Source organism: Chenopodium quinoa, unplaced genomic scaffold, assembly GCF_001683475.1.
Source record: "Chenopodium quinoa cultivar QQ74 unplaced genomic scaffold, ASM168347v1, whole genome shotgun sequence".
Lineage (NCBI taxonomy): Eukaryota > Viridiplantae > Streptophyta > Magnoliopsida > Caryophyllales > Amaranthaceae > Chenopodium > Chenopodium quinoa.
The window spans coordinates 813,472-826,039 of record NW_018745542.1 but is presented as its reverse complement, the minus strand read 5'-3'; the positions used below and the strand labels follow the sequence as shown (position 1 = coordinate 826,039).

General features: G+C 43.2%; 1 protein-coding gene across 1 annotated transcript; it reads left to right on the top strand.

The window, feature by feature from the left end:
• The first annotated feature begins 4,625 nt into the window (after positions 1-4,625).
• Positions 4,626-6,388, top strand: LOC110716124 (immunoglobulin A1 protease autotransporter-like). Its single transcript, XM_021894757.1, has 3 exons — positions 4,626-5,024; positions 5,849-5,988; positions 6,073-6,388. The coding sequence occupies exons 1-3, from the start codon at positions 4,626-4,628 to the stop codon at positions 6,386-6,388; spliced, it is 855 nt and encodes a 284-aa protein (XP_021750449.1).
• Positions 6,389-12,568: the final 6,180 nt, after the last annotated feature.

The following is a 12,568-nucleotide window of genomic DNA, read 5'->3' as shown; positions in this document are numbered from 1 at the left end:
ATGTAGAATTGACCAACTTGAGAAGAACTTCTAGTGAAGTAGCACAATGTTTCCACTTACCCATTATGCGATTTTGCAAAAAGGCTACACATACAAAGCAAGTATGTGTAGGCCCACATACAAAGCTTGCTGGCAGCTTCTCATTGGCTTACTTAATGGGGCCCACTCCCACCCAAAAACCAAATTTGATTATTCGCTCAATTGGACCAAATCTCCATGCCTTTCAATTCTTCTATTGTAGGGTAGGGATAAGGAGAAAGCTCTGAATGGACTACCATGATGTTGGGAGAACCACCTTCTGATGTTGAAGGAAATTACAGGGGACAAACAACCCAAAAGTATTCCCTAAACGCACTTGCCTTTCTGGATTAGAGTCTTCAATTTTCTTTTTAATTGTGCATCGGAAGATATAAAATCCCTAAGAACGGGATTAGGGGAATATTTAGAAATCGAAGACGATTTTTTGGGTTAAATCGTTTCCGAAAAGTTTGAATCATGATTGATGTTCGTAAACCTCTTAGACGACATCAATGGATTAAAGATAAACATGGGAAGGAAGTGAAGGTGGAATTTAAGTATGAAATATTGCCATATTTTTGTTTTGCTTGTGGTATAATTCACGGAATAACAAAATGTAACATGAATTGCAGATTTAGATATTAAAAAAAAAAAATTAAACGTGAAACAAGAGAATCCATCATTTAAATAAGGTGAAGCACATGAATAATTGTCGAGATGATGATACTACAAAAGTCGGTGTGGTTACTAATAAATTATAAAACTTTACAAAGGAAGAGCTGCGCCAATCAATATATATATTAAAACTCATGGCAAGACATGATGTTTTGCCATGTGTTAACAATTTTGCCATTTGGCATATGAATATATGATGTGTCATCGCCAAATCATACCATAGCATTAATTATTGAAAAACTCTATGCATTAACTTTCATATATTAATGTTAAGCTTAATTAATAAACTCTTCATATGCATGACAATTTCCCTTGGATTATAACTCCTTAATAATTACATAATAATAAAGTTAGTAAGAAATTAAACATTACTCCATTTTTATTTTGTGCATTAACTCATAAAATTGTAATCATAGAGTAAAAGATTATTGTGCATTATGAAGTAGTATATATTTTGACATCAAATTTATAAAGATTTGATTTATAATATTTTTATGATTTTAATGTAAAAAAATTATTCTTATAATCAAACCAACTCATATAAGCAATAAACTAATTAAGCTATCATATTAAATAAATATATAAAAAAAAAACCTCCACTTAAGCTTTCAATGATAAACAATCCAAAATATATATATTTCAATTAAAGTAAAAAAATTTATAATGACCCGGGACATCGCCCGAGCCAATAACTAGTTTAGAAGGGAAATCTCCCGCCTCCAACGCTTGAGGGCGCCAATTTTCCCTCCTCTTTTCCCTCTCTTTTACCTGTTTTCCCTCTCTTTTTTCCCCCTCTTTTTTTTCTTCACTTTTGACATGGCACACACCCATTGGTTTTGTATGTGGGCCTTCACATACAAGCTTTGTATGTGTACCACCACTTGTGATTTTGCTCCACTTGTAAAGTGTGAGATTCATCACATAAGTTGCTTTTGAAGTTTAACTTTATGGAAAAACACTAAAGGTTTTCGGAGAATTATATTATTTCGAGGTAAATGGGAGTAAATTTTTCTAAGTTGGGATAGTTGTGATCAACTCCATCGAACATTTTAAATTAGAAGGTAATATGAGAACCAACATATAAATCCTTTAAAAGAAACCTAGATTTCATTACATGACAAATACCGTGACGGTGGCCATTGTTGCCATCATTATCGTCAAAATAGTTATTATCAACTTTTATTCACCACCTTTCTAGCTTTGAATTATTACTTCGGCCCCGTTCTTTTCACTTTATTTATGCTGAATCGAATGAAACAAAATTTTATTTGCTGAACTTAAATTATTTTTACTTAAATTAATTTTACTGAACTAAAATTGTTTTTGCTAAACTGATTTTCTATTATAATTCTTCTTTAAGAAAACTGAAATTATTTTTACTGAACTAAAATTATTTTTGCTGAACTGAACTTATTTTTATTGAACTGAAATAATTTTTACTTAATATATTTTTTGTATGGTGAATAGAACTGGGCCTTCGTCTAACTTCACCCACAAATATTCTCTATTGGTTTTTTAGATGTATTTGTTATAGGTAAAGCAATCCTAATTGCAAATTGTATAAAACTTTTTGGCAATTTTGTCTGCCAACATGTTATATATGAATAATTCTCATGCCCTATAGAAAGGACATTATTGAAAAGGAAGACCATTGAAAGAAAAACAAAAATAGAAGAGAGATTTTCAGGATGATAAGTTTATATGAAATAAGTATAAATCTGTGTGATTCAAAAAGTTAGTAGGCCCACTATTAGACCCTGTTCACTTCATCTTAAAAAAATAATTTAGCAATATAAATGTGTGTTAGTCCCTGTTCACTTCATCTTAAAAAATGAAATTAAGTAAAAATAATTTCAGTTCGGTAAAAATAAGTTCAGTTTAGTAAAATTAATTTCATTTCAGTAAAAATAATTTCAATTCAGTAAAAATAAGTCTAGTTCAGTAAAATTCAGTTATCTTGAAGAAGACTTATAATAGAAAATCACTAAAAATAATTTCAGTTCACTAAAATTAATTTAAATTCAGTAAAAATAATTGAAGTTTAGCAAATATAATTTTGTTTAAGTGAAAATAATTTCAGTTCAGCAAAAATAAGGTGAAGTGAACGGGGCCTTATACTCAATCACTAATCCTCCGTGTTAACTTTTATTAAGCTCACACTACATTTAATGTTCATACTTTTTTTACTTTGCTAAATTGCCAACAATAATTATGGTCACACACTTAATAATTTACGGAGTATAATAAATCCGATAACATGTACTCTTTATTAACTTTATTCATGTGTAACTGTTCTGACTTATTGAACTGTGCTGAACTGAACTGAATAGAGCTGAACTGAACTAAACTGAATAGAGCTTAATTGAATTGTTTATGTGAGGAGGAAATTAGAAACTGAACTGAACAAAATTAATTGGAGCTACACTGAATTGAACTGAAATTAAGCTGAAGAGAACAGGCCCAACTTTTACATACTATTAACCCATAAACCTATAAATCAACAAGAATGTGACATGTAACGAAAGTTTGTTGCCGACCATTACCACTAACCTATTAACCAACATGCAATGTGAAGTGTAAAAATATGTTAGCTATTTATTCTAAATCAAAATAAAAACCCCTTTATAATCCATCCTAGGTGAACAATTATTTGAGAATTTGTTTAATAAATGATGGACAATTATTTGAGAATTTCTTTTATAATTGATGCACAAGGGGAATTAATTTTTCGTTTTAACTATATTAAGGAAAATCATTTCTATCATATTTTCATTTTTTTATTTTAAAAAAAAAAGTGTTTCGGGGGTTTTTGTCCCTTGGGAGAGTTACAACACTGAAACAGGGTTCAGCAACGGACACCTGTACCAGCAAAGCAAACGGACCGCCGGATGGTCGGTGGTCCGCCTCCGAAGATTAAGTTAGTAAACGTTCGGTAATAAAACTGCGGAAGTAAAGTTATCTGCTCGGATTCCAAGCTCAGGTAAAGTGTTGTCTGTTCCTTGAAAACGACAGCTCTGTAATAAATGCAAAAGTGACGTGTTGTCTCGTATTGCGTGTGTATTATGTCTCGTCATAAATGTAAGAATGTCCCTATTTGTAGGGTTCTTTTGGAAAGTGTGCCCTCCCTAGGATCTGGTGACCTAGGGATTAGGTCACGCCGCAAAACGGGCCTCAAGGTTTGGGCCCTTGAAGGCCGCCATTCCAGAGGCAATGCCTAAGTGACACGTGTCACTGAGCCCAAAATGCCTTTGGGCATCTTTTTGGGTGACACGCGTCGCCTTCTGATTGGTCCATGCTAGATCATCAGTCTGTTTAGGGCAGAGGAATGTCTGCCCTCCACGTGTCATCATCTCATAGGTCCAAATGACACCTTTACTGAGGACACATGGCATTTTCTAATTGGGCCACCTGGCCGGGTAAAAATACCCAAATCATTTGCCCCTCACAGGGGTCACATGCATTGCACGTGGAACCTGTGACAGGTGTCTTCTTATGACTGGTTGGATTTTCAAATTGCTTTTGGGGGGAAAAATTAGGGTTTCCCCTTTCTATAAATAGGAGGGTTGACTTCATTTTCGTTTTCACACCTTTGCGAATCTTGGAGAATCTCTCGACTTTTGACTTTCAAAGACTCTCAAAGACCCTAACTTTGTCAAGCATCCGTCACCCGGCTTTCCTGTCCGACTGCTTCAGCCAACCAGGCGTCTCAAATACCTTCTTCTAAGGTAACCGCCTGCTCTTTTCTTTTATTTTTTCTTGCCTTTTTCATTTATTCAAATGGTTTCCCAAACGTACACGACACGGCCTAGGTTAGCGATCAGCCGGTCACCGGGGACGGCTGAATCTAGAACTAGGAGTGTCGAATGCTCGTTCGAGAACTTTCCTTTAAGTACATCTCCAAATCCGACAGTTTCTTGCATCTTCAGGACGCGATGGCTCGAACAAAGCAAACAACAAGGAGATATAGGCCAGATGGTTCCTTTTACCATTCGGACAGTGAGACTCCAAATTCAGACGGCTCCATTAGGGTGCTAGTTAGTGAGATTTCTGAGCACCCCCCAAACCCTTCTTCTGACCTTCCCCAAACTCCAACTTACTACTCTCCCCCTTCTTCAAGCGGCACCCCCAGTGATACTATACTGCGGGAGGCCGACAGTCAGTACCAGGCCGAGCCTTCAGAACAGGCGTCGGAGGAGAGACTAGGGGAGGACCCTGTTGGCCCTAGCCGGCAGTCCCTTATCTCTGGGGATAGCTCCGATGACAATTCGGCCTCGTCATCTTCTGATAGCGCCCCAGTTAATTCAGAGGAAGCCCGAGCAAAAATAGAAACTGTTATCACCATGTTCCGCAAAGCAAGCGGACCTCCATGACATCCGGTCTTGCCAATTTCAGGCGCAAGACCGTAATGGGGCATGGCTTCTCCTTGTCCGTTCCCAACAAGGAGGATACTGTAACCTGGCCCTCCCTGGCCTGTTATAAGGACAAAGCCTTCGGCTGCTACGAGGCAGTCCTTCAGGCTGGTTTATGCATCCCTCTCCATCCGGCCGTGGAGAGGATACTGGACGGATACCAATTGGGTATTTGGAAACTTGTCCCAAATTCATGGATAAATATCATCGGGTACGTTGCCGCATGTGAAATGCTGGAGGTGGATCCCAGCTTATAGGCATTCGCCCACATGCACTATCTCAGCCGAGCGCCTGCCAAGGGCGGCGAAGGCTGGTACACCTTGACCACCTGCAAGGGGTACATGATGGCAGTCGGCAAAGAGAACAAATGGAAGGACTGGAGAACAAAGTTATACATTGTCCATTCCTCTGAAAGCCGACTGAACTAAAAATACAATCGGTGGAACAAGGATCCGCCCCTCCTGGCTGGCAAGAGCGCCTTGCCCCCTCTCCCTAGGCGGGCCTAGGAGGAAATTTTTGACCGGGGTCTGTACAAAGTGTTCGTTCGGACAAACGAGCATGGGGAAAAAATAGTCGTCCCCCAGAGCTACATTCCCCTTTACAAGTGGCTAGAAGATGGGGTGTTCTTGGCCGCTTGTGGTCTAAGCTCTGAGATGCCGAGAGGTAGTCGGCCGTCTGATTTTATGCAAACTTTAAATTGTTTTCAGTGTATGTTTATAAAGCCTAACTCCTTCTTTTTGGTGCAGAAAAAAGCAATGGAAAAGCTCTCGGCAACAAAGAAGCCGGTTGCCGTCTCTGCAACAAAGTACCACACCATCGTCCTTAACAGGGCGAATGACGAGCAGAAAGCAGTCGGAACTCCCAAGGTAGCTGTTTATGACACTTGGTATATTTTTTCAATAGAGGTTAAATTTTGCCCGCCTGCTTTTCCGATGCCTTGCTTTTTGTTCATGTAGAGTGTTTCCACCAGGCCTTCTCCCTCCAAGCAATCCCAACCCAAAATTCAAAAAACAGGGGCGGGTGATGTGAGTGCATCGGGCAAGAGCCTGAAGCACGTCGCTCACAAGCCCAAGAGAGAGGACGGCTCTACTCTCGAAGCTGGCAGGGAGGTCAGCAAACCGGATGCCACTCAGGCATCGAAGGGTGGCTATAAGCAACCCAGCACTGCTGTCGGCTTAGCAGGAGAGAAGAGGCGTCATAGGAAGGAGGAGGAGGCTGATCCGGACGGTATGAGCCGCATCTTCATTGAATTCCAGTATCAAGATAGTTTCTTAGAACTTTCTTGACTAACTTATAATTTTGCAACTCCTGTGCAAAGGCCGACCGTCGTCCAGATGGCAAAGGAGATGCTGCGGTCGCTCGATCCAGAGGACAAGGCGTCCGTGAGAGGAGTCGGCACCCTTAACTTGGATTCCATCTTGGGGAACCTCTGTGAGGTAAAAAAGTTAGCTAAATTTTCCTTAATATTTAAGCACATATCCGACTGGTTTTCACCATTCGACTCTTTTCTCATTTCCAGGCCATGCTGCGCGTCCAGGGGCTAAGAAGGCCAATCCAGGAAAAGTCTAAAGAGGTAACAGCCGCTAAAGATCGAGCCGAGTCCGCCTTAGACCGAGCTCAATTTGAAATTGCTCAGAATGAGCTTCTGACCTTGATATGATGTATTCCCAAGCGGACGCCAACCTGCAGGTGAAGAAGGACTTGGATTCGGCCCGCTCCAAAATCAATGACCTTAAGGCCGAAGTTAAAGGCCAGCTTGAGCCTCTTCAAGAGGCCAAGAAAGAGGCCGAGAGGGCCAAGGAGCGGGTTGGCCGCCTGGAGGGGCGCCTGGCGAACCAGCAGTAGCAGCTGAAGGCCAAGTTCCAATCCCGGGCTGAGGAAGAGAAGCAGGCCCTTGTCAAAAAAATGATGGAAGACTACGATACCATCATGCGGACGGCATGCGAGGCGGTACAGTCGGGTGCTGATTTTGGCATCTGGAAATCTAAGTTTGATCAAGAAAACGAGGATTTCAATGCTGAACTCCTTCGCCAAGCTGAAGAGGAGGCGAACAAGGATGACGCTTATGGCGATGAGGCCGACTCCTCTTCAGGCTCCTCTGGGGACGAAGACGGGGAAGAGGAGGATGATGAAAATGAAGAGCAGCCGACAACTGATGATGCGGCTGCCAATGCTGATAATCCCTCTGCCCCTTAAAACTTTTTAGTAGTTATTTCTGCGGCCGAATGGCCATACATTTCATCTTCCGGCCTGCGTGCCGAGTATCCATGTATCTTTACCGACCGAGGGGTCGGGTAATTTGACAATTTCTCTAGCGTGGCCAGCAAACAATCTTACCCAGTCATCTGGTGGCGATTGGGTCTATTAATCTAAAATCATTCGGCCGTTTGGCTGAAGTTATTCATATTGTTGTTCTTTTAAAAAAAAATTATTGCATGTTTTTTGGCTCAGTATTATAACCTATATACCATGCGAATGTTCTTGCCCCTAGACGCATGTCGAGTGGTTTCGGTTGAGTGGATTGATTGACTTGGAAATTATTTATACTTAGAAGAGTATACATGGTTTCTAAGTCAATCAATCACTATAGTGATTGCCCCAAACCACGCGACAGACGGCCATCCGGAGCGAGTGAATAATTATTTTCATTCGGCCATTGGCTCAAACAAAATACAAGATTCTTGACTTAGCAAATTTGTTAAAAAGAAATCCCTCGCCTGTTTTTCTCCAAGAGCTAAAAGCAGGCGCATCCGGCCTAAGGCCTCGACGAGATAAGATGCTAAGTTTTAACTTATCTTAATTTTACTTTAGAATAATCCGCCTGTCTTGCCCCAAGAGCAAAGAGCAGACGCATCCGACCCACAAGTCTCTTTTTTACTCTGCTAAGTATTTTAGCTCGTTTTCTTGGTAAGTAATAGTCCGCCTGTCCTGCGTTTGGGCAGAAACAGGCGTATTTGGCCAAGGGCCTCATTAGTTGACTTGTAGATCAGTAAAAGTTTTCTGCCTGTCTTGCCCCAGAGAAAAAACAGGCGCATCCGGCCTAATGCCTCAATAGCCTCTACTTATGAAATAGTGACCCTTTCCGACTATGCTAGAACAGTTAGAAAATTCTTGGCCTTTTAAATTTCACTTTCGATTAAACCAAACGATTGTGAATGCTGCCTTAGCATTCGGTAGGGTCGCTTGATGTATTTGTAGAGTAATGTGCCACCCAAATGGGAGATGCTTCTCCTCGACGAATTCGCCCGAATGGGCGTCGCCGGTTATCTGACTCATGTTGGAGCAGACTGTGACCATTCGGCCTCTATCTGTTTTTCTTAATATCCGAACATTGGCCTCAAAATGATTTTATCCGGCCTTAAGCCTTTTAAAGATTTAAGCAAATATTCGTTAAGTGTTAACATAATACTTAAAGAATTTCGTAGAAACGACTGCTCTAAAGCAGTCGGCTCCTTCAGAGGGGTTGGGACGTCTGTTATTGGGACAGACGTTATTCAAATACATTGACCGTCTGTATTTTGTACAGGCGACACTAATAGTAAAAAAGACAAGTTTGGAAATGAAGGCATATTCTCATTAGCAAAGTTTGTAATGACAAAATTTGAGGTATTTACATTCGTACTTAGAAATAGTACTTTTTCAAGTTGTCTACATTCCAAGTTCTAGGCAACTTCCTGCCGTCTGGTTCTTCTAGGCGGTAGGTGTCGTCTCTTACTTCCTCTTATATTCGGTAGGGTCCTTCCCAATTTGGGGTTAACTTTCCCTGCTCATTCTCCCTACCGACTGCCTCCATTTTCCGTAGCACAAAGTCCCCCACTTTGAGAGGACGCTTGTGTACTCTTTTGTTGTAAGCCCGTGTCATTCTCAGACGGTAAATCTCATGGCGCAAGGCAGCATTGCCCCTGCGCTCTGGAGGTGAGTCCAATGCCAGCTGCATGACCTCCAAGTTAGCTTCTTCGTCATATAACATGACTCGAAGAGTCGGCTCATAGTGTTCAATGGGCAGGACAGATTCTGCACCATACACCATGAGGAACGGGGTTTCTCTAGTTGCCCCTTTAGTAGTCGTTCTGATGGACCAGAGGACGTGATGTAATTCATCCGCCCAAAGACCACCAGCCCGTTCAATTTTCTTTTTAATCCCGTCTGAGATCAACTTATTGAAGGCTTCAACCTGGTCGTTGGCTTGGGGCCGGCCGACTTATGCAAAGAAGCTTGAGACCCCTTGTTCTCCCAGCCAAGTCTTGAGTTGAGGCGTTTCAAATTAAGGACCATTGTCAAAAACCATAGACATGGGCACCCCAAAGCGAGTGATAATATTCCTCCAGATGAAGGAAATAACGTCCTTTGTCTTAATGTTTTTGACCGCCTCTGCCTCTACCCACTTGGTAAAGTAATCCACAGCTACCAATATGTAGCGCTTTCCGCCTGGTGCCGCGGTATAAGGCCTAAGTATGTCCATGCCCCATTTGGCAAAGGGTATTAGGCTGTGGATGGCCGTCAGGTCTGTGGCTGGACGATGGATGAGCTTGCCAAACTTTTGACACTTGTCACACTTTTTGACCATTTCCATAGCATCCGACTCCAGAGTTGGCCAAAAATAGAGTCGCCTGGCCTGGGCAGCCAGAGACCTGCGGCCTATATGGGAGGCGCAGAACCCCGCATGCAAATCTTCGAGGACCTCTTTACCCTTCTCTGGGGTAACACAATTCAACAGGGGTTTCAAGAAACCAGTTTTGAAGAGTTCCCCTTGTCTCAGCTCGAAGTTTTCCGCTTCCTTCTTCAGAACAGCCGCCTCCTAGGGTGAATCAGGGAGCGTGTCATCTGCAAGATAAGCCCGGATGCTGTCCATCCAGGTGGAGCTTCGGTCGAGAATTCCAATGGGGTCTTCACTAGATATACTTCTCTTCTCCATGACCTCCCAGAAGATCGACCGAGGCGTTTCACAGGAGGCAGATGATGCTAGTTTTGACAGAGCATCCGCCTGATTATTTGAAGATCTGGGCACCTGAGTTAGATGGAACTCCTCAAGTGTCCCAACTTCACTCTTGACCACCTGCAAGTATTTTATCATGGCCGGATGAGTGGCCTCGTACATTCCATTGACCTGGAGTACGACTAGTTGAGAGTCAGAGCAGGCCTCAATCTTTTTTGCCCATGCCGCCTTGCGGTATCGAATGCCGGCCAACAGGGCCTCATACTCGGCCTCATTGTTAGAGACCTGGAACTTGAACCATAGTGCATATTCGTACTTATCTCCTTCAGGAGACTGACAGATAATCCTTTCACCAAAGCCGTTCACCGTGGAGCTCCCGTCCACATACACTTTCCAAACCTGGTCAGTATTGTCCGGTACAACCGGCCTTGTCATTTCGACAATAAAGTCGGCGAATGCTTGCCCCTTTATTGCCTTCCTTGGTTCGTAAGTGATTTCTAATCCTTGCATTTCAATTGCCCATTTAAGCATTCGTCCAGAAGACTCCAAGTTTGTGAGTGGCCGCTTGATCGGTTGGTTAGTATAGACCTCTACCGCATGCGCCAAGAAGTAGGGTTTTAGCTTCTTGATGGCCATGTAAAGGGCAAGGCCAAATTTCTCAACCATGGGGTACCAAAGCTCTGCGTTCCTCAGAACATGGCTAATGAAATACACCAGGAGCTGGATGCCGTCTCTTTCAGCTAAGAGAACGACACTGAGGGCATGATCAGAGACGGCTAAGAACATGAAGAGCTTCTCCTTGGGAAAAAGGCTGACAAGCCTTGGCAAAGAGTGCAAATGAGTTTTCAGCTTTTGAAAGGCCGCCTCTGCATCATCCCCCCATTCAAAGTTGGTCTTCTTTTTGGTTGCCTGGAAGAAGTAGAGACACTTTTCGCCTGACCGACTGAGGAATCTCCCCAAGGCCGCCAGGCAACCTGTTAATTTTTGCACTTCCTTCACAGTACGGGGTGACTGCATGTCGATTACCGCCTGTATTTTCTCAGGGTTGACCTCTATTCCCCTTTGGTCAATCAAAAATCCAAGAAACTTCCCAGACTCAACGCCAAAGACACACTTTTTGGGTTTAGCATGACCTTGTGCCGCCTGAGTGTGGCGAATGTTTCTCGGAGATCAACAAGATGATCCTCCTGTTGTTTGGATTTGACTATCATGTCATCAATGTATGCCTCTACATTCCTTCCGATTTGATTAATGAAGATCGTATTAATCATTCGTTGGAAAGTAGCAGGCGCATTTTTCAAACCAAACGGCATCACCGTATAACAAAACAACCCCTGATCAGTGACGAATGCCGTGTTTTCTTGATCTTTTTTCCACAGGGGGATCTGATGGAAGCCTGAATAGGCATCCATAAAACTCATCAGGGCATGTCCGGCTGTTGAGTCGACCAGACTGTCGATCTTAGGCAATGGATAACTATCCTTTGGACATGCCTTGTTGAGGTCTGTGTAGTCAATACACATCCGCCAAGTTCCATTTGGCTTTTTTACTAACACAACGTTAGCTACCCACTCAGGAAAATTGCACGGCCGAATGAACTTGGCATCCAGCAGTTTTTTAACTTCGGCGGTTGCCGCCTGACTTCTTTCCTCGCCATGGTTTCTTTTCTTTTGTCGGATTGGCTTCTTTTTGGGATCCACGACGAGTTTGTGGACAGCGAGATCCGGGCTGATGCCTGGCATCTCCTCCACTTCAAAGGCAAAGATGTCTTTGAATTCTCTCAGCAGTTGGTGAAGGCTTTCACCCAGCTTTGCAAATGCAACCGTCCCCACCTTAACCGTCTGCTCTGGACGACTGTCGTCCAGAGGGATATCAATGTGTTCACCAGCAGGCTGGGGACGGAGATCATCCGACTGTTCCACGGTCAGTGATTGCTATTGCTTCTCTTTTTTTACCACCACCAGCTGATCAGTCTTTCTTTTCTTTCCGGCTGGTGGGGCCGACTGTTCTTCCTCAACATCGTCGAGGACGATCGTTTGCTTGCCCCGGCCAGATGCTACGGCCGCGGGCTTGACGTCCGAGAGATAACACTCTCGAGCCGTCTTTTGGTCCCCACTGAGGGAACCGACTGTTCCATCATCCTTCTCATACTTGAGTAGCATGAGAGCAGGGATGATGACGGCCTTACACTCATTAAGGGTAGGTCGGCCAAAGATGAGGTTGTAAGCTGTGAGCTCTTCAACCACTAGGAAACGGATGGTCATGTGCCGACCGTCCCCCCTGCTTCCCAGTCAGACTGGTAAGTCAATGCGTCTGACTGGGTGCACAAGTCCTCCCCCAAACCCAACAAGGGTGTGGGAGACCTCCATCATGTTGTCCGGCTTGTATTTGAGATTGGACAAGCATTTGAGGCTGATGAGGTCTGAGGAGCTTCCTGTGTCAATCAGGATTCGACCAACCAGCTGGTTGGCCACTTTGCATTCAATGACCACAGGGTCATCATGCGGCCGGCGGACTTTGCCTCTGTCCT